Source organism: Calliphora vicina, chromosome 1 (assembly GCF_958450345.1).
Source record: "Calliphora vicina chromosome 1, idCalVici1.1, whole genome shotgun sequence".
In the NCBI taxonomy this organism is placed as follows: Eukaryota; Metazoa; Arthropoda; class Insecta; order Diptera; family Calliphoridae; genus Calliphora; species Calliphora vicina.
Genome location: NC_088780.1, coordinates 105,012,154 through 105,034,970, shown reverse-complemented (window position 1 = coordinate 105,034,970; position 22,817 = coordinate 105,012,154). Strand labels below are relative to the sequence as shown.

The 22,817-nt window shown below is 30.3% G+C and overlaps 1 protein-coding gene across 1 annotated transcript in view; it reads right to left on the bottom strand.

The window, feature by feature from the left end:
- Positions 1–1,457: 1,457 nt before the first annotated feature.
- Oamb (Octopamine receptor in mushroom bodies) overlaps positions 1,458–22,817 on the bottom strand; it is a 130,356-nt gene continuing 108,996 nt past the window's right edge. Inside the window, exon 5 of the mRNA XM_065505039.1 lies at positions 1,458–2,688. Within this exon, the coding sequence (XP_065361111.1) occupies positions 1,757–2,688 (932 nt within the window). The 3' untranslated portion in view covers positions 1,458–1,756. The remainder of the gene's footprint in view (positions 2,689–22,817) is intronic.

Here is a 22,817-nt window from a genome sequence, read left to right as displayed (position 1 = left end):
CCTCTTCAGACTGAAGGGCTCTTTTTAATTTCTTGCTTGCAATGGACAGCCTCTGCTTAGCAGCAGGGAATCTGTTGTGTTGCCAATCTCTTCTACATCTCCTCTTTTCGAGGAGGAGTCTATTAATTTCTGCATTAGAAATACACATTTTAGGATTAGGAGGAATTTGGCACTTAGAGTGATCCAATGCCGAAATGATTAGAGACTTGAAGTCTCTGATACAATCATTGATATCTTCCTCACACTGTATGTTACATTTAGTGTGGATGTGGCTGCTGATGTATTTTCTATATTTCAACCAATCAGTCTTGAATAATGAAGCTTCCGTATGAGACGAATGATATTGGCCGTAATAGTGTAGTATAACGGGAGAATGATCAGAAGATAGTTCATATAATATTTCTGCAGTAATAAAGTTTCTGTTTATATTCCTTGATATGGCAAAATCAATTAGATCAGATATTTTTCTAAGATCAGAAGGCCAATAAGTGGGCTGACCCGGTGATATAAAATCTAAGCAATTTTTTAGATCAACTAGAGTCCTGTACAGCTGTCTGCCTTTGGGATTCATTAATCTGGAACCCCAATATATATGCTTAGCTTTTTGTTCTTTTCTTGTTTTCCCAAATAAAAGTCAATAACTATTTTAATTTGAATATTTGCATTTTTGAAATAACAGCAAAAAAATTTATTTATTAAAGTTTTTTTCTTTTTCTTTTTGTTATTTTTATTAATACTTAATATCAATTTGTTATATTTGTAGTAGTTTTACAATATCTATTTAAATTAATTTAATATTATTATTATTATTTTTGTTTTGTTTTGTTTTATTTTTAGAATGCATTTGATAAATATACAACATATAAATAACAAATGAATCAAGTTTTGTATTTTTATTTGAATTATCTATTTCTGTTGTGGTTGTTGTTGTATTTATTTAGTACATTTATATAGATATAAAATAAATAGAAAAATATCAATTGAAATAGCAGATTAGATTTATTTATTTATGTATTAACAAAGTATTTTATTTACTCCTTCATTTCATTTAAACATGCATATGTATTATTTAGTTAAATATATTAAAGGTTTTGCCATAAATGTTTGTATGTACAAAAAATGTTTGTATAAAAAAAACATAAATTTGCACTTAAACAATTAATTCAGCATAAATAAATTAAGTTTACGGTTATTGTTTTAACATTAAATGTAGTATTAACAAATGGCTAAATTTAAATTTCATTACATATTTTAGTTTAGTTTATTTTATTTTTAATTTAATTTATTTATATATGAAACATTTTAATTTAACTTACAAGCTCAAAGACAAAAAATTCCCTAAATTTAAGATTTAACTATTAAAATGTTTTATAATTAAATATTACAAACAAGTATTGAAATATATTTATGTTGTTTACTTTACAATTATTGTTAATTTTGTAACATTTTTTTTTTTTTTTTATTAAACATTATTTTTGTGTAAATATTAATTTCTTTACTTTAAGCGTATTGCCCTACCCCTTTTTAACTTACCAGATCTATTAAATACTTGCAAACTAATCTCCTCCCTATGAGTGCTACAACTCCTACTACTTCTCGCCTCCGTTAGGGGCTACAACTGCGTGCGTTTCCCATTCGCATTGCTGCCAATATCCATCACCAAGGGATGACAGATTTCATAAACAGGAACTTTCAAACTCGTCTTGCGGACCCCCAAACTATTCGATGAACTGGAATTTGTGGGCCCAAATGAACGTCATCTATCGTTCGAACTCATTTCGGAATGATGCAACTCGGACTCATCGCCAAACGAATGATTCGCTGCACTGGGTGTTATGCTGGGTGTTCGAGCTCGTATACGTATGGCTGACATGTCTGAGCCACGCCGAGATGTTTTCACATTGATGCTCTTGCCCGAGCAGAAGCATTTGCATATGATGCGTTTAAAGGCAAAACGGAAATCTTTGGAGAACAAAGCATAAATCATGGGATTGACGGCCGAATTGCAATAGCCCAACCAAAAAAGCACCGAAAATAACAGCGGATCTATACAGTCCTCACAAAATGGTCTTATTATGTACATGGTAAAGAAGGGCAGCCAGCAGAATATGAAAAGACCCACTATAATGGCCAATGTTTTGGCGGCCTTTGTCTCCATGCGAAACCTTTTCACTTGGGCCTTAATATTTCTCTTGCCCATCTTCTTGTTGGGTCTATTCTGTTGATGTTCACTCGTATTGGAGGTTCTTCTCAGCATATCCGGCATATTCTTACCCACTTGCAAATAACATGTACTATCGTGTTGATGTCTAAACAGCTGGGTCTCTGTACAATCTCGCCCATTTTGGGAACCGTAGTGCACAGAAAACAGCATATTACCGCTGCTGGCAGATGAAGCACGATGTTCTCTTCCCCTTTCGAGGTGCATACTGTCGTGGGCATGTGCCAGTTCGCAAATATTGTCATTAGAGGGATACGAAACGGAAATTTTGATTTTATCATGATTATTGTGTTGTCTGCGGGTGGAGTATTTACTCAACCGCTCGGGCGAAGGTGTTCCCAATGTGGTGGTAGTACTTTGTGTACTGCCATTACTGTGTGTGGATTCGTGTTGGTTCGAGCCTCTTCCTCGATGGATCCTTAGTGTAAGTCGTTGTTCGTCGAAACGGGAGCCAATGCCTTTGGAGCCTACAAGAAGAAAAATTAAAGAATTCAGTTAAAATTAATTCAGCAATATGATACAGCGAAACATTACTCGCTTAGTAATTTGGTGTAAGTGGTAGTTCTGTTAGATGAGTCAGTCGCAACTGATCTAGTTGATACAGCATTGTATTTTATTTTTTAAATTTTTTTTAAATGCCCTAATTTTTATGCTATTTTTTAATAAAAATAAATTTTTTACTGAAATTTTATTTTGATTACTTTCTTAAATACTTTCCCTTGGCCTGAAACTTGTTTAATTTAGGAATTACTCTTAATGTCCCTTTTGTTTATTCCTACTTCACACAGGAACATAATTTCATGTAGAAAAATCAAAAACAATCATTAACAGAAAAAGTACCATTAATATCCCCTTTGTATTTACACATCACCAAGTCTGCGACTTTCATGCCAATGTACGTTTTTATTCTATAACACAAAATTAATTTTGACCAATTAAATGACATCGATTTGATCTTGCATATATCTTCATATTAACATATCCTGACATGATTTTTCATATTTTAGCATATTGCCATTACTCCTTAGCGATTGGCGTTACAACTAACGGTTTTGGTTACAAATTATCACCTTTTAACATGTTCTATAGAATCGTTACGAAGCCAGCACCCCTTCTTTGGAACGGTTCTAGAACCAGTTCTCTAATCAATGATTTTTGCTTGAAATTCTCATCCTTGTAACTAGTTGTATGGTAGTGATATGTAGCTAACTAACCTTCTTATTAACGGTTCAATCAACTGAAATATGATTGATCACAGACCGATGTATTTTGCAGATGTATTTAATAAGTGTGCGTATTAGTGGAAACTTTTGCGGACTATGTACTGCGAACATTAAAAAAAAATAGTTTAATCAGTCCAGGCGTCATGCGATTTTAGATATATCGAAAAAAAAATTGCGTGGTCAATTTTTCTTTCAGTGAAAACTTAAATTGAATTACTATGATCATTTAAAGTTTAAACAAAAAATTAAAAAGCTATGACCAACAATTTAAAAAAAAATTTGTCTAAATCTTTCCGGCCGTTCTCTACTGATGCAATTACCAACGAACGACATTTGATTTTTATTTATTGTAAATAAATAAATAAATCCCCATAAATTCGTTTAACAATATTTTTAAAAATCTGAAATTGGAGTTTTGGAACTGCCGTTAAAAAAATATTTTTTTTTGGTTATACCTGCGAATAGGTTAACTGTATCCTATGAAGATAAAAACTCATATGCAAGTAAATATGGATATATTTGAAGTAAGAACAAACTTTTGTTTTAATATTTTTCAAAATATATTAATTTTGTTCCTACATTTCTTCTTCTAGTGGCCTGAGACTCGTTAGTGGCCTGGCGATTTTTTAATAACTTTAACATTTTTTAACCAATTTTCTTTTATATCTCATTAGAACGACAAAAAAGTAATTATTTAATGGCAAAAATTGAAAAAAAACTGAAAAAAATACATTTTTTCCCCTTGTAAATGCACCTCAAAACTAAATCGAAAGTCGGCACGGGTTGCCCTTCTTAGAACAAGCTAAAAATTTTTTTGGTGGTATTTTAGGCCATTACGATAGTTTTCAGAGGGTACCGTTTCAACATTTCAAAAAATTTAACTCTAAGGGACACTCTAGTGTCCATATTATCCAATTCAGGCCAAAATAAGTTGGTAATCATCATCATATAGCGCTCTCCATTGACAGCGATAGGCCAGTCCATCATCGTTCCCAAAATACACACCACACTGTGATTTTTTTACATTGGACGCACTTGTATCTGATGCGGATTAGTATATTCCCAAATTCGACAATTGTTTCTTGACGTACCCATTCATTCAAAAGTGGGTCTTAGCATAAAACACTTTTATCATGTGTACGTGTTGTTGAACGTTATATCCATCCATGGTGATTTGGCAAAACAAACAGAATAAATATAAGCCAATTCGACTGATGTAGCTTCGGGAATATACTGGTTCAATAGATAACTATTACGATTTATTGATTTTACTCGCAAATGCAATTTTTAGTAAGTGACTTTACATTCGCTATCATTGCCGAGCTTTCTTTCGATTGAGATGTGTTCATTAAATTTTTAAATAATTTTTCTTAGCATGACATATGACAACTTAAGTATGATAGTCCTTGTTTAGCCTTTCAACCTCCGCACCGATTTATTAATATAATATGAAGAAAAAAAGTTTTGTAGATAGGTACAAATTTAAAGTGATAGTTTTAAGTTAGAAAAATCTTCAAAATCATTTCATTAATTATGCTACCTTGTGTAACTTAAATAAGCTATACTTAAGTCTATAGAGATATTATTCTCATGTTAATTCTCATAACAACCAACAACATAAATGTCAATTATGTTTACTTTCTAGCTTAATACATTGTGTGTGAACTTATTAACATTTTCCAAATACCAAATACTTATTAACGTTTTCACATACCCAAATATTAGAGCCCAAAGCAAATTTCTGTATTAGTTACCCTCTACGACTTCCATTTCCCGTAACAACTACTTACGCAATAATCAATAATCTGTCGTATGTTTACAAAAACAAGCACAACTAAATAAAATATGCACTGATTATGTGTAAATATTTGTTTATTGTTTAGTCGGCCAATAGTTTAATCACAGCTAAATAAAACTAAAAATAGTTTTAGTTGTGATAATACAAATGGTCATGGTACACCCACCCACCTGACAATACCAGCAAAAAAAGGTTAAAACTATTTGAAACACACACAAATACTTACGCACGCACGCAAAACAAAACGAAACTATTTTTATTTAATTTTGTCGAAGCAATTAAATGCCACAATTCAATAGAAAAAAGAACTGCAAACATAATAAAAATAAAAACAAATACAAAACCTATTATATCCTTACAAACTTTTGATTGTGTGTGGGATTACTACGCTCTACAGAACACGACAACAGTGGAGAAGAAAACAGACAAATCTAAAGGAAACATTTAAAAGTAAAACAATATTTGTATAAAGAAGACATTAGTTTTAAATATAATAGGACGAACAAATTATAAATAAATCAGTTAGAATTGGGTTGGTGCCATTTATAATTAAAGATTTGGTCTTAACAGCACATTTAGCCCACTATATATTGTAGATATATGTGTATGTAAGTCTTTACATCAATATATATTAACAATTATATAAAGCCTGTAAAAGTAAAACTTATTTCCTCAAAATAAAACTAAACCCACAAAAGCAGCAGCAACTAAATAGAAACAACAAAACAAATAACACAACAGAATTATCCATCCTCCTATATCCTTAAAATATACAACAAATGTTACACACACACCCCAGCAGTTTAGCAAGTTGTCAATGTATCCCTTATCGAAAGTAATTGTCACTAATGTCTGATCACTTGCATGACTCAAATTTATATATTTTCGGTACTTTGACAAGTATGTGCTCTTTGTATTGCAGAGAGAAGTCAACTGGCTACTTTGTACATCCCAGGTAATCTAGCGTGAAGACAATTGTCTCTTAAGTGTCTCTACACATTAATTTTTTACTGCTCTTTTTCGTGAGTAATTCGTGCTAACTGGTTTTATACAAATTGTGTTAATATAATTATGATACAGTTTTTTTCTTTTTGCGTCGCTTGTTACCTAGTGTGAAGGCAATAGTCACTTTAGTGTCTCCAAGTAACCAAGACTGTAGTTACTTCAAAGTTTATTTTGTACTGAACTTTAGAAAGTAATTATTTTACCCAATAGAAGAAATCTGTTGTAGAGTTGACGGAAGAAAGTATGCTTACAAGAAATCTGTTATTGGTTATTGTCTATTAGATGTATTTTTAACTGTATATGAGGTCAATTAGCACCCGTACATATATTAAACTGGTTACCTAACTGCTGAGCAAGTAAGCAGTAAGGCAACCAGTGAGGTAACTGCATCTGCTTAAACGATAAAATACAATGCTTTGACTACTTCAGACCAGCTATCAAACAGACCCATTGATATCCACAAATGGACAACTGACCCCTGCTTTGGACATGCAAGTGTTAAAATAACTACTCACGTAGCTAGTTATGTAACTAGTTATCCCCTAAATGGAAGGTAAAATCACTTTTTCGGGACAGTCTCCTAGTACTGCTGGGGACAGCCAACAAAGCGCTATTACATTAACAAACATCATTTTAATGCTGAAGGGACCATCTGAGTTGTATTTATACTAGAGTGTTAATACGGTTGTAAGTTGGAAAGTAACTAATATATGAAGTTTTTTATAACAATTCTAAGACATTGTATAAACATATCCACAAAACAAATAAATAGAAAAAATTAGATATAGAATGAATGAATAGAAAGTATCAAAATACTATCAAGAAAGGAAACAACTATAAATTGCTGGAAATTGTAATGAAATCGTTACAGCCGAATAATGTCTATTAAGTTTTTTTTTATTAAATTAAAGTAAAAATATATAATAATACTCAATGGAACAGAACTAGAACAGAACTAGAACAGAACTAAAACAGAACTAGAACAGAACTAGAAAAGAACTAGAAAAGAACTAGAACAGAACTAGAACAGAACTAGAACAGAACAGAACTAGAACAGAACTAGAACAGAACTAGAACAGAACTAGAACAGAACTAGAACAGAACTAGAACAGAACTAGAACAGAACTAGAACAGAACTAGAACAGAACTAGAACAGAACTAGAACAGAACTAGAACAGAACTAGAACAGAACTAGAACAGAACTAGAACAGAACTAGAACAGAACTAGAACAGAACTAGAACAGAACTAGAACAGAACTAGAACAGAACTAGAACAGAACTAGAACAGAACTAGAACAGAACTAGAACAGAACTAGAACAGAACTAGAACAGAACTAGAACAGAACTAGAACAGAACTAGAACAGAACTAGAACAGAACTAGAACAGAACTAGAACAGAACTAGAACAGAACTAGAACAGAACTAGAACAGAACTAGAACAGAACTAGAACAGAACTAGAACAGAACTAGAACAGAACTAGAACAGAACTAGAACAGAACTAGAACAGAACTAGAACAGAACTAGAACAGAACTAGAACAGAACTAGAACAGAACTAGAACAGAACTAGAACAGAACTAGAACAGAACTAGAACAGAACTAGAACAGAACTAGAACAGAACTAGAACAGAACTAGAACAGAACTAGAACAGAACTAGAACAGAACTAGAACAGAACTAGAACAGAACTAGAACAGAACTAGAACAGAACTAGAACAGAACTAGAACAGAACTAGAACAGAACTAGAACAGAACTAGAACAGAACTAGAACAGAACTAGAACAGAACTAGAACAGAACTAGAACAGAACTAGAACAGAACTAGAACAGAACTAGAACAGAACTAGAACAGAACTAGAACAGAACTAGAACAGAACTAGAACAGAACTAGAACAGAACTAGAACAGAACTAGAACAGAACTAGAACAGAACTAGAACAGAACTAGAACAGAACTAGAACAGAACTAGAACAGAACTAGAACAGAACTAGAACAGAACTAGAACAGAACTAGAACAGAACTAGAACAGAACTAGAACAGAACTAGAACAGAACTAGAACAGAACTAGAACAGAACTAGAACAGAACTAGAACAGAACTAGAACAGAACTAGAACAGAACTAGAACAGAACTAGAACAGAACTAGAACAGAACTAGAACAGAACTAGAACAGAACTAGAACAGAACTAGAACAGAACTAGAACAGAACTAGAACAGAACTAGAACAGAACTAGAACAGAACTAGAACAGAACTAGAACAGAACTAGAACAGAACTAGAACAGAACTAGAACTAGAACAGAACTAGAACAGAACTAGAACAGAACTAGAACAGAACTAGAACAGAACTAGAACAGAACTAGAACAGAACTAGAACAGAACTAGAACAGAACTAGAACAGAACTAGAACAGAACTAGAACAGAACTAGAACTAGAACAGAACTTGAACTGAAGCGAACTTAAAAACCAATGAAATCACTTAATATTACTCTCATAAAGAGAGTTTTTAGTTTTGTGTACGATGATGCGACTTCATGTGTTCAACATGCATATCTGAAAAATATGTTGCAAAAATTATTTGGCTCAAATGAAGTTGGTGCGAAACTTATTGAACCAAACTGTAAAACGCATGCTGGTGTTGCTAATTCTCACCATAGATTCCCACCTCAATAAGGCGAAAATTATAGAGACACGATTAAAACTTTTACTATTCGATGACTGATGTACAAATGTTAGAATGAGGGAGAGTGTGAAGTGAAGAAAATATTAGTGCTGAGTAGAAATCGATTGGCATCGATGGGCCAAATGGATTTGTTTTTATAGTTATAATCATTTTAATGAAATTTAAATACCTATTTTTAAAAAAAAAAAAAAAAATTCAAACTGCATTGTTTGGCGGGATTCGAAGCCGCAACCCTCAGATTAATAGTTCAGCACACTATAGACTAGTCTATCGTGGCACCTCCATATATAGCTGTTTCTGTGATCTCCATGTTTAATATTATTGTATTTATTTAAATCTAACTTCTTTCGACCTTTCAAACTTCCATTTCACTTATTTCCCCTTTTGCTCTTTAACAGAAATTGTAAATTAATGTTGTTTTGTGGTTGTTTTTCTAAAATTCACGTGGATGTCGAAATGTCTCCCATAGCTGTACTTTAATTTACGCACGAACACTTTTAAGCAGACATAAACTCTGGCACTCATACCATCTCCATCTCTAAATCTATCCAATCATATGGTATTATTAGTTATCGATAAAAATTGCCTTTGGGTTTAACCAAAATGATCCTTATGTGCTTCGTAATTTCTTTGTGTTTATTAGGAGGGTGCCAAAAAATATATCTGTCAATTTTGATCGTTTTTTTGTGACCACAATTTCAAGGCAATTCAGCTGTTGTTAAAAATATTGTATAATTGTGATAACAAAGCAGTTCTAGAAATTTCAGATAAAAGTTATATACGTAATTCGGAGCAGTCTAGTACTGACACATGCCATGATTACTTACACACGCTCTTACTGTCTAATCAAATATTGGCCCATGTGTATTTGTCTTTCCCATGTTCATATTTGCTGTTACTGTTATTGGGGTATTTGCTATTGCGGACTCTTGGTTAGAAATATTATTATTTTTATTTTCAGTTTATTAATAAGCATCTGAGCAATAAGTTAGTATTTCCAAGTTTACATTGTCTGGGTTTCGAGTTTTCTGTGTGTAAGTATGTAGTCTTTTGGTATGTGCTAAGCATAAGTTATTGGTTGATTTTTGGTTTTAGGAGTGTAACCAAAAATATTTGAAACATGTTTAATTGCACCCATCATAATCGAGTTCCTCTCTATTGTTAGAAAATTTTGGTAAAGTAGAAAAATTGTGTTCTAGGAAATTGAGAAAACTTTAAGCCATCTGAAGTTTTGGTAAACCATTATAAGTCCTGCTCAAGGTACAAACATTAACATATTTTGCTATTACTGGTTCCTTGAGTTCCTATTCTCAGGCTAGTCTGGAGACGAAACTAAATATAATTCGTAAAATTTTTTAAAACTAAATACAAATAATACATTTGCACAGAACGTGTTGTAAAGTTATTAATTGGGGGATACTTGTATTTGATACTTATCATCGGAATGGTAGTTAAATGTATAATTCTGTCACACTGCAAAATATTGAAATGTCAGGCTGTGGAAGTAATTTGGTTGGTACTAAAGGTCAGCTTAAAATGGGTTAATGGAGAATCTTTAAATCAAAAGTGTCCCGCACTTTTTTCAAATTTTTAGCTTTTTAGCCTTCACCATGAGTGGCAAGGGTATGTAGAAGTTTGTCATTCCGTTTGTAATTTCTACATTTTTCATTTGCGACCCTACAAAGTATATATATTCAGAATCGTTATAGATAGCGGAGTCGATATAGCCATATCCGTCGAGAAAATCGGTCCACAAATGGCTGAGATATAAGGGAAAAACCAGGACAACCTCGATTTTTGACCTATTTTTTACCCATATCTGGATTACTAAATCATTATTATAGACAATATGGATATCTAATGATTGACATTTTAAAGACCTGTTCAACGACGTATATAAGACCATAGTAAGTTGGACCTACAATGGGTCAAAATCGGAAAAAATACTTTTTAACCCGAATTTTTTTTCACTAAATATTAAAAAAATAAAATTTCAAAACTAAACAAAAAAAATTTTAAAATTAAAAAAAAAAAATTTAAAATTTAAAAAAAAAAATTAAAAAACAATTTCGAAAAAAACAACTGGAAAAAAAATTAAATTTTGTTTACCTAAAAATATTTAAAATTTTTATTTTAAAGTATAATTTGGTGACGGGTATATAAGATTCGGCACAGCCGAATATAGCTCTCTTACTTGTTTTTAAAAACATTTGTACATTACAAATTTATTCAAAGTATTGGCCATTGTTAGCTATAGCCTTTTCCCATCTTTATGAGAACGTATGGGTTTTGCGCCAAAAGAACTGCTTATCTTTTGAGTCCAAGAATGATTCAGATACTTTGTTCTGAAGTGGAGCATATCACAGAGAGAGAGACAAGGTCTGGATTATAAGGCGGGTGAGTCAAAACTTCTCAACCCCCTATTTCTAAAGAGTTTTTAACAGTTGTTGCAACATATTGCCGAGCGTTATCTGGTAATTTTTCGGCTAATGATTACTACATGGTCTGTCCAGATTTCAGTAACTCATAATATATATGACCTTTTAAAACCCACCAAATACAGATCATCACCTTATTATCATGGATATTTCACTTTTGTGTCGATTCGTCTGTTTGGCCGGTCTTCACATACGATCTCGGGTTATCGTAATGGATCCATTTTGCATCGCAAGTAATGATTTGGTACAAAAATTATTTTCTTTTTCTTAGGAGTTTTAAAGTGGCATATTTTTGAATCTGATTGAGATGTTGACTTTGGAAGACGAAAAATTAACTTATCTAAACAAAAAAAATTAATTCGAAATACAAGCGAATGAAATTTTCCCTAATATTTGCAATGCTATTGAAATTTTGATACAAATAAATATGAAATTTTCAAAATTTTTTAAATTTGTCATTCTAAATAACAAAGTGTAAAAAAACTTATCAAAAGGGCAAAGGGATTCCCGCAATTCCTAAAAATTTTAGCGAAAATCCAAAAAAATGGTATATTGTACTATTTTGACATTCACATTTCTTTCGGAGCTGGGAAAATACTTTGCGGTTAAATAGGGAACACATCAAGGTTTCCAAGGATGCTTTCCGTTTTTTAATCCCAGCAAATTTAATTTTTTTTTAAAAAATAGGTCAAATTCCGAAAAGCATGGGGACGATATATTCGAAACATAGAACATGTTTTTTAAACCAAAATGTTCTACGAAAAGATACCTTATAGAAAAACATAAAATTGTTATACAGTAGCCCAATAAAGTCTACATACAGGAATTCAAATTAAATTTCTTTCGTTGAAAGCTGTATTTGTAAGTTAAAAGTAATGAAATATATTTGTTAAAAAAATATATTCACACCAAAAAAAATTAAAACAACATCAATTAAGTCGGGTTTAGCAACATTTCCTATCACGTCCAACATTTCATCGTTATTAGAATTTTTGATTCTGAGTCAAATAACGAACTTTTTTTTAGGGTTTTTGGGCTTTAATGTTCAAAATATTACGAAACTTAATAGCCCCGCCCACCCAAAAGTAGGCGTGATCGAGAATAATTTTTTCGTTATTTTACTCAGAATCAATAACTCTAATAACGGTGAAATTTTGGGCGTTATTTGAATTTTTTTTGCTATAATCGACATAAGCCATGTATTATTATATATCTCACAAAAAAAACTAAAAAAAACTGCATTAAATTAAAGTAACATAATAATTTTTACTGTATGTAGACTTTCTTGGGCTACTGTATATTCTTAAAGAAAGTTTTTTTTATTGAAAATCGTTTATTTTTGGATCCATAATTGATATTGCTCTGAAATCTTCTGTATTATTGGTAATTTAGTTTTCCAACTTACAAATAAAATTCGAGTTCATTCGGTCTAAAAGTATGACCTATATTTTTGCCATACATTGGCAAAATTTTAAAACTTCAATTTTGAAATGCCTATAACTCAGAAATTATAAGAGATAAATAGTACACGCAAGCCGAGCGCTTCCCAAAAAAATATATCTTTGAAATCGGATGGGAAACAAAATAATTGCACGTGTTTAGAAGGTACCTTATTTTGAGTCTCCATAGAGCCGCCCCTAGAGCATTTATAGGGCTCATTTTAATAACTTAAACTCAAATACTCCATGGCTACGTTTTTCAAAAATTGAAAAATCTTTCAAATCGGATGGGAAACAAAAATTTGAACAAATTTTACATGCCGAAGGTACTCTAATTCGAGCCCCCATAGTGCAGCCCCCGGAGCATTTGTAGGGCCCATTTGAATAACTTAAACTCGAATGCTCCTTAGCTATGCCCGCATCGGGCGTGTGATTTTGATTCTGTGGAGTGTACTAAAGACAGATAATTTATACTAATATGTGAATAATAACATATTTTTTCCCCAAAAACTATTAGGCACAAATTTATATGAAAAATTGTGTCCACTATTACTGATTACTGTGTTTATTAAATGAATTTTCTGGTTATTATTCTCCTTATTGGTTTCTCTGTTATTTCTTTGTACAAAGTTAGTAACTTTGTTACTATTATTCACATAATAGGTTGCTTCTTGTAAAATTTTACTAGTTACTTAAGAGAGTATGATGCCACATACGTTAGAAATGTGTCCTTTACTGTAGACATTGTCAATTGTTTGTGATCTAAGCTAAACTAAACACAAAGTCTAGGAAAATGTTATAATTACAATATTAAAGGGAGTTTTGTTTTATTTAAGGGCTACACAGTAATTGCAATTTTTAGAATTGTTAAAAAGACAGATAATATTCTGAGAAATTTAGGTGTTCTTATTATTACTGTAACAATAATCAGACTAATAACTGAAAGAAGTGAAACATTTTGTAATAAATAGTAATTACAAATTCTGCCTAAACAAATCATTATTAGAAAATTTCCTTAGTGAACTAACTAGATGTATAAAAATATATAAGTAAATGTATGAGTTTATGTCTATCTACAATTTTGCTTTACTTTTATAGAAATTGAGAGATGCTGGTTTGCCTATTCAATGTATTAATTGTAATAAAAAGAAGTTTATACTTTTTTTTTGTAATTAATTGTGGTGCTGGGTATTTATAACTGTCCTAATTAATTACAGACTATTTTTTTTATAAATACATATAATTAATTGTATATTAATTAATTACAAACATTTTTTGTGTGTAATATGATTCGCTACTTAAATTTGTTGAACATAATTATCTAAGATTATTAATAAAATGGTAAAAAAATAATAATTAAATATTAAAATACATATCGCTCATTTGCTGCAACAACATCATAATTAAAAAAAGTATTATTGAGAAAAACGGCATTGAATGTTTTATGACATTTTACTATTTCTTAAATAAATTTTCAAGAAATCATGTAATTTCAAAAAATAAAAGCAGATTTAAATAATATATGTTAATATCTTTCTAATCTGTATTTAAACCAAATTTTTACTTGTCAAATATACGAGAAAACTTGAATTTTAATTTTGACGTTTACAACAAAAAAAAACACTTTCACAGAAATAATAATTGACTTTTTTGAAAACTGATAAAACTATATGAAAGAATATATAACAGCGCATGTTTTGTATTACTAATTTCAAAACACACGGATTTTTAGTTATGAAGTTGTTGCAGCAAATAAGCGATATGTATAGTGAATGGATTTAGCTTTAATAAAACATTTTTTTTTCTTTTTTTCAGATACGATTTCATTATTAACTAAAGGGTGAGTTTATATTGTATACTTTTAAATGATTAAAGCTTTGTAAAGGAAATGTTTATTATTGTTTCTAACACAGAGAAACATAGAGCGGAAACTAGAAAAAAACTCAAACAAAAAAATTACTAAAAATAATGACATATACGAGTGTTGTTTTTGTTTTCAAATAGTTTTTTCTACTAATACATTCTCACCACTTAGGTTTCTGTCAACTAAGATAGGTCTTTGACAGGAGAGTTTCCGCTCTATGTATGTATATTCTCTATGGCTTCTAATTACACAAGTTAACAAAAAAATATTTTTTATTTTTCATTGAATTAAACATTTTGTTTTTTTGAGGAAGCCTTTTTGTGGTACTTGATTAAATATTTTTTTGTTTCACAAATATATGTTCGTCACAATTTTAAGAAAAATAAGTTTTTATTTCTCATTTTATTCCACTATGCTGGTGCCCTACACCAGCATAGTGGAAAGGGTATTATTCGTTTGTACTGACGTTCGTAACACCAGCATGTTTAGTCTATTGTCCATCCTAAAGATACAAATCACTTTCAGAGTCGATTAAACGATGTCTGACCGTCTGGCTGGCTAGCTATCCAAATAAGCATTATATGCAAAGTACAGTTCGCAATGATGTTCGTGACCCCCAAAAATAGTAGTCTAGCACCCACCTTGAATCTTTAAATTTTCGAAATTTCTGTTTTGATTGCAGCAAGGACTCTTGGTCCTGCCATATATCCTTAATTGTAAAAATTCCATAACTTTTGCAAAACAGATACGATTGTAGTGAAACCAGTTATGTTTATTAGTATTTACTGAATAACTTTTTGGCTTGACAAAGATTTGTCCGTCCGCTAGTCTCTCCGTCTCCGTCTATCTGTCTGCCCGTCTGTCCATGTAAATTTGTTAATCAAGCTACAGGTCGCAATTTTAAACATGTACGAATGATGTTTGGTACACATCATTTTATGAACCCAAGGACAAACTCCACTAATTTTGGTTATAATCGGTTTATGATTTCACCTAGCCTGCGTACAGATCAGAGATCAGCAATGAGTAGTGAAAAAGTGAGTAGAATCGAATCATGACTCAAAATTTCTAGCACTTATACGCATTCATATTTATAACAATATTGTCGAGACTCATATCCACTCGTAAAGTTTGAGGTAATCATCATACTCATACTTAACAACATTTATGTCGTTTTTGATTTCGACTCTATTGAACTCAATTTGTATAGACGAATCAAAATAAGTATGATTCGAATACGAACATTCAAATACTCATATGAGGTTCTGTGTTTCAGTGTTGCCGAATTATGAACATTAAAATACTCACTATGAGGCAGTGATGGGATTTGAAGATTTATATTTAGAGCCAAATTGATGTATAAATTGTGCCAAAATGGGTTCAATAGTGCAAAAACTACTTTTCGCAACATAAACCGAATTTGGATCTCTTTTTTACACAATTTTTTATACAATTTGGTAAAAAGTAGTGGTGATTCAATGGATACATACTGCGTCATTTGCTATTAACCTTATTTGCAAACGGCATAATGTAATTATGGTGGCCTCAGGCGGGGTTCTGACTAGAAGATTGGCGATTAAATTAAGTTTAATCTGCGGATGTTGTTTTTTGGGTTGCCGATTTTTTTATTTGCTAGTTTAAGCGTTCAATATTTGCGGATTAATATCTGCAATAAATCCGAAAATACAAATAGCTGATAAAAATGTGTGTAGGAAAAAATAAAAAAATGTGTCATTTATGACGATTCAGATTGGATGACTGCCTGCCGTCCATTATACTTAAATATATTTTTACAGGATCGGCAGCATACAACCCGCTTAGAATTGTTTCGCCATTCTTTAGAATTTGACAATAATTTCCCATATTGCGCTTTTACCCTTACGCGTTTGCACTAATTGTAAAACTCTGTATTTATTTTTTCCTCAATCTCACTATTGCTATCCATTTCACAACCTGCTCATAAAAATGATAAATAATATAAAAATTAATTTACCCCATGGCAGAATCAACAAGGACTATTATTAGAAAGTATGTTCTCAATTATAATATCCCTAAAATGTCAAACAAAAGAAAATTAAAAATATCAAAATAAAATGTCTAAAAAAAAATAAAATTAATTCCAGTTTTGTTGAAAAAAATCCATTTGAAAAGTTTATTTCTGAAAAAAAAAATTAATTTTACGAAATAAAAATGTGAAAATTTAAAGCAAAAAATTTCTAAAAACGCACACAAATCAAATGAAAACATAACGTGATAAATTGCAGAGTTTGACGTTGTGTCTTTATTGTCCTTCTTTTAAAAAAGAACAACAAACACCAGTAAAACAGGGATTTAAGGGGTTAAAATATTCCGGAAAAATATTATCCGTGAACTTTTACTATAAGTCCCTGAATACACCAAAACGGAAAATTCAACCAGAAAGTCAGAAATAAGACACAACAAAAGAGAGCTTAGGGTTAATTTTGCATTTATTAAGAATTTTATTTTAAAGTACCCCAAAAATTTAACATGCGCACCCATTGAAGAACGCCTATAGCTGAAATAGGCTGGACATTGTATGGTAATGAATTGGAATTGCCTAGAGCTAAAAAAAATTTAATTAATGATTCTTAATAAATACGAAATTAACCCTAAGCTCTCTTTTCTTATGTCTTATTTCTGACTTTCTGGTTGATTTTTCCGTTTTGGTGTATTTAGGGACTTATAGTAAAATTTTACGGATAATATTTTTGCGGAACATATTAACCACTTAAATCCCTGTTGTAATGGTGTTTTATGCTCATGTTTAAAAGGACAAAAAAGACCCATGCCTTGGGGATTTAGAGGGTTAACATATTCTACAAAAGTATTCTCCGTAACATTTTACATAACTTTGTGAAACACATTTTATACCTAAAATGTAAGGATCTCATGGCTTCTTATGCCGATTAACAATCAGAATGTGCCAGAGTTGGGAAACTTTACCCCCCTCAAATGAAATTCAGATGTAAACTTTCAAAACGCCGATACACGTGACTTTTTTTTGTCTCCTCTATCAAAATTTATTGGTCGGACCTCGTATTTTTTTTGGTGTTGTACTGTGTAATTTATACTATTAAACCGTTTGAAACGCAATATACAAATGGCTTAAATGTTATGTAGATGTCAAGTTTTCTAACTTTATTTTAATAATATCGGACTAACCGTTTTTGAGTTATAATTAATTATGTTGAGAAATGTCTAACAAAATTTATAATTTTACTTTAATTTTTTTTTTTTAAATCTATTTGCACTTAGTTAGCCATGATGCATCAAATCTATAAAGTGGTTAGTCAAGCCTTTTTTGCTCTTGTCCTGTGTAATCCAAATGTAGTCGATAGCAATAGCATTTTGCAGAATATTATGTTTAATTTAACAATGCTGATCTCATATTTAAAGTGTGCTGTAACGTTTCTCAAACCTCAAGCAAAATCATAAACACATTCACCATGATAAATATAAATGTCTCATTGTATACGTATACGTGATATGAATTGTTTGTATGAATTACATATTACTCATACGTGTATTTAACTAAAATAAAATTCAAATATATATTTTCTTTATGGGTATTGGGTAAGATCTTTGAGTGACATTTTAAATATTGATTTTTGAAATAAGAACAGTTAACAATGCGTGTGTGTCTAAATAAATATGGGTTTATAGTTAGAGGAGTTTTACCTGTTTCAGTACCACAAATAGAAAAAAAGGAAACCCCCTATAAAGCACACGTGTTGGAAATATTAAATAGTATTTATATAGTGCCTTTTTTATACAGTAATTACGCATACAAACCCTGTTTTTCAAATACCATGTCATGCTTAGCCATATTTCTTTTAAAAATATTTGAATATTTTATTATTTTTTTCTTTTTTTTCTTTTTATACACAACACTTATATTTTATTTATTTGTTTATAAGTATATTAAATTTAATAACTTAAATATTTGGATATTTTATTTTAGTTATACTAAAATTATGACATAAAATGTTTTTTTTATTTTTATGTTTATTTATTTAAAATGCTATGATTGTTATTTATTAGGTTTATAATTAAAATAATATTTATTCTGCTTAAAAGTAAAGTAAAACTTAATAACACTGAATATGTATATTTATAAAAAAAGAAGATTTTTCTTATCTCTGTTTCTTTGTTTTAAAAAATAAGTAAAAATTATTGCCATTAGTTTACAATTTCGTTAAATATTTTTTTTTGTTTTAAAATAACTTCAATTTCATTAAATCGCCTTCAATTATTCAATATATTACAAAAGGCGTTTAAAAATGGCATACTTTTAGGGTTTGGCAAAATTCTCTAAAGTTTTAATTTTTGCTTAGATTTTGAGTAGAGTCTTGTATAAGTTTTAAAAGGTTATGTTTCTCATTTTTTCAATATTCTTAATGTTGTAAATGTTGTTATATATTTTACATAATAATATTTAATGAGATTTATTGTACATTATTGTTTAACATGCTTAATTTATACCATTTTTCAACCCTCCAATGATCTGTATGAATGTGAGTATTTTATATTTGTTTACAAGAAAATTAGTTAAGATTTCTGTTATGAAATGTAGTAGCCACGAAATTATAAAAATAAAATCGCTCAATTTAGATTGTATAAAAAAGAGTAAACAAAAGTCGACATTTCTCATTCTATTCACACAGAAAACAAATCGATTGGAATTCAGTTCTGATTATAAATATTTAATAAGTAAGACAGAAATAATATTGCAATTATTGATATTCTATATTCCTAATAGATTTCTTATAGTTAGAATTGTAAAACCACAATCACAATCGAATTGCGGTTCCAACAACCGTAAAACTGGTTAATTGAATTTGGTTTGTGTCTTTACTAAATTTTATTTAAAGTTTTCAGTTATAATAATTTCAATTCGGTGTTCTCTATCAATAGCAATTTTAGATTTTTTGACATTTTCCTTTAAAAAATTTTAACGTAATAAAATATAAAATATTTGAAGGAAGAACATACATATACGGATTATACAAAATATATTTTGGATAATGACTATAAAATTGCAAGTTACGCTTTTCTGTGGACTATAAATACATAAATATTTATATATCTACAAATTTTGTGTAAATATGTTTGTTTTGCATGTAAGTACATATTAGATAAAGATTTGTTGATGCACTAACGACAGTTTTTTATTACAATTATAGGCATCCTTACAACAATTAATTAATTGTATCTGCTTCTGCATCCACTATTAGAACCAACATGCTTATGACCAACCGAATACTTCAATTTGTTATTAATAATTCGTTGCTATGCTCCTGCCAGTAATTTTTGATTCGATTTAACCTTGGTGTGATGTGCAATGACACGACGAATGAAATGTTTCCATTTTTTTACGTCAAACCAAAAACAATGAAGTAAACCTCCATAATGCAGATACGAGAGTTACATCGGATTTATTATATATAATTTCTACATAAGAAACACATTTTTGTCTTCATTCTACAGTATTTTGTTCAATTAGTTTTGATTATGTATATACATATATTTTAAATATTGTAAAATTAAAAGAATAATAAATTATTTTGAATCTAATAAGAGAAAAACCACCAAAAATTGTATTTAATTGCTCCAACTAATAGTATCGGTGCTCCTCACCGAATTAATTTTTAAAACAGTTGTGTGTATCGTAAATTCAGTCACTGCAATCGAATTCAGTCGATAGTACATGCAACCGACAAAATTCGATTGGCGCCAAATTCGGTTGTGACTATGAATCTGTTTTCTCTGTGTTGAAATAATATTAATTTAAATAAACTAGCTTTAGTTTAGAAAACATCTCAACGTAAGATAATTTTTATATTGTTTGACATTTTTTGCTGTTCGTGTTTTCGTCAAATATTTTTGATTAACTGATTAGTGGAAACTGATCTGGTGGATACAGGCAAACAATTTTTATAGGACATTTTTATTACTCTTTTAAATACTTTGAATTTAATATTGTTTTTATGTTTTCGATATAAAAAGTGAAGAGATTATTTTCAAACGCGCCAATTTTCATTGATATCAATTTGATACATTGCGTCTAGTCTCGGTTGAAAATGATTGAACTAAAAAATTTACCTTGGAAATGAAACTATTTAAAGTAAGATATCTTTTATTTTCAATAATAATAAGTTGTATGATTTACACAAAATTCTGGATCTCGACATCGGCGTGACTTGTTGAGAAAGTGGAAAGAAGCGAATTTCGTGTATTATTTTTTGAGGAAAAAACCCATCAATCCAACCAAGGTTAAGATTCATAAATACTATGGGAACTCTGCAACATCAATTTCAATGGTAATAAAGTGATTTACAAAAGCTCGTTGTCGCCGTACACTGTGGGGCAGAATTAAATTTTTTTGGAAATTAATCTGGCATTTCTAAACGTCGCGATCGCGATAATATTTGAAGTGGGCCTAACCAAGGAGTATTCGAGTTTAAGTTATTAAAATGGGCCCTACAAATGCTCCATGGACGGCGCTATGAGGGCTCAAATTAGGGTACCTTCGACAAAAAAATGTATATTCCACTTTTTCATTTCATATGTGACTAATTAAGAACCATTGACTTCTTGTTAAATAAAATATTAAGAAAATTTATTAACATTTGTTAGTATGAAAAAGTGCAATATTTTTGAAGGGTGGAGATTTAAAGTGGCATATTTTTGAATCTAATTGAGATATTCGCTTGAATTTTTTTTTGTTATAACAAAAATTAACAACAAAATTAGCATGTAATAAATGTGGATCAAATTGTTCCAAATATTTGCAACTCTGTTAAAATTTTGATACAAATTTTAGTTTTAGAAACTCAATAAATATGTAATATGTAATAAAGTCTTTATTTATTAACAGAACTCAATGAAATTTTCAATGTTTTTTTAAATTTGTCAGTCTAAATAACAAGGTATAAAAAAACTTGACAAAAGTTCAAAAGTAATCCCGCAATTCCAAAATATTGAAGCGAAAATCCCAAAAATGGTATTTTTTACAATTTTGCTCATAGGGTCCACAGTTCCTTTGAGGCTAGGAAAATACTTTGGATATAAATAGAAAGCACATTCAGGTTTCCAAGGGTATTTTCTATTTTCTGATTCCAGATTTGGGATTTTAGAACATATAGTACAAAGTTGAAATTTTGATGAAAAATATGTCAAATTTCGAAGGGCGTAGGGGCAACATATTAGTAAAATAGGACATATTTATGTCAAAATGTTCTCCGTAAAGATACCTTATAGAAAAACATAAAATTTTTACATATTCTTAAAGAAAGTTTTATTTTTTAATAAAAAAGAGTTAAGTCACATTTTCGTTTCCAATTGAAAATCGTTTATTTTTTGATTCGTAGATAGGGAACATATCAAGGTTTCCAAAGCTCCTTTCTGTTTTCTGATTCCAGCTTTGAGATTTTAGAACATGCAGTCCACAATTGAAATTTTGATAAAAACATATGTCAAATTCCGAATGGCGTAGGGGCAACAGATTCGTAAAATAGGACATATTTTTTATACCAAACTGTTCTCCGTAAAGATACCTTATAGAAAAATATTAAATTTGTATATGTTCTTAAAGAAAGTTTTATTTTTTAATAAAAAAGAGTTAAGTCACCTTTTCGTGCAAAAAAACTGCAAAAATATAATATAATTTTTTTAATTGAAAGTCGTTTATTTTTGGATCCATAATTGATATTTCTCTGAAATCTATTGTATATTATTGGTAATTTAGTTGGCTAACTAACAAGAAATTGGTCCAAGGTATGGCAAGATTATAAGAGATAAATAGCACACGCAAGCAAATAGCACGTGCTTAAAAATTTTACATATCAAAAATACCCTACTTTGAGCTCCCATAGCGCCGACCCTCGAAAATTTTTATTGTCCATTTAAATAACTTAAATGTGAATACTCCTACGATTGGTCCGACGTTTAGCAATGCCAGATTTATCGTCACTATAAAAAACAACCAGAAATTGAGAAGGCTAATATCAAAGATATAAATAAAAATATATTTGAAGTTTTTTGATTATTCTTCGATACATAAGGAGAGTTTTACTAAATGTTCATTAACTCGAGAGGCTCTGCTGATCCAACTCTGATTTTGTTATGTGTTG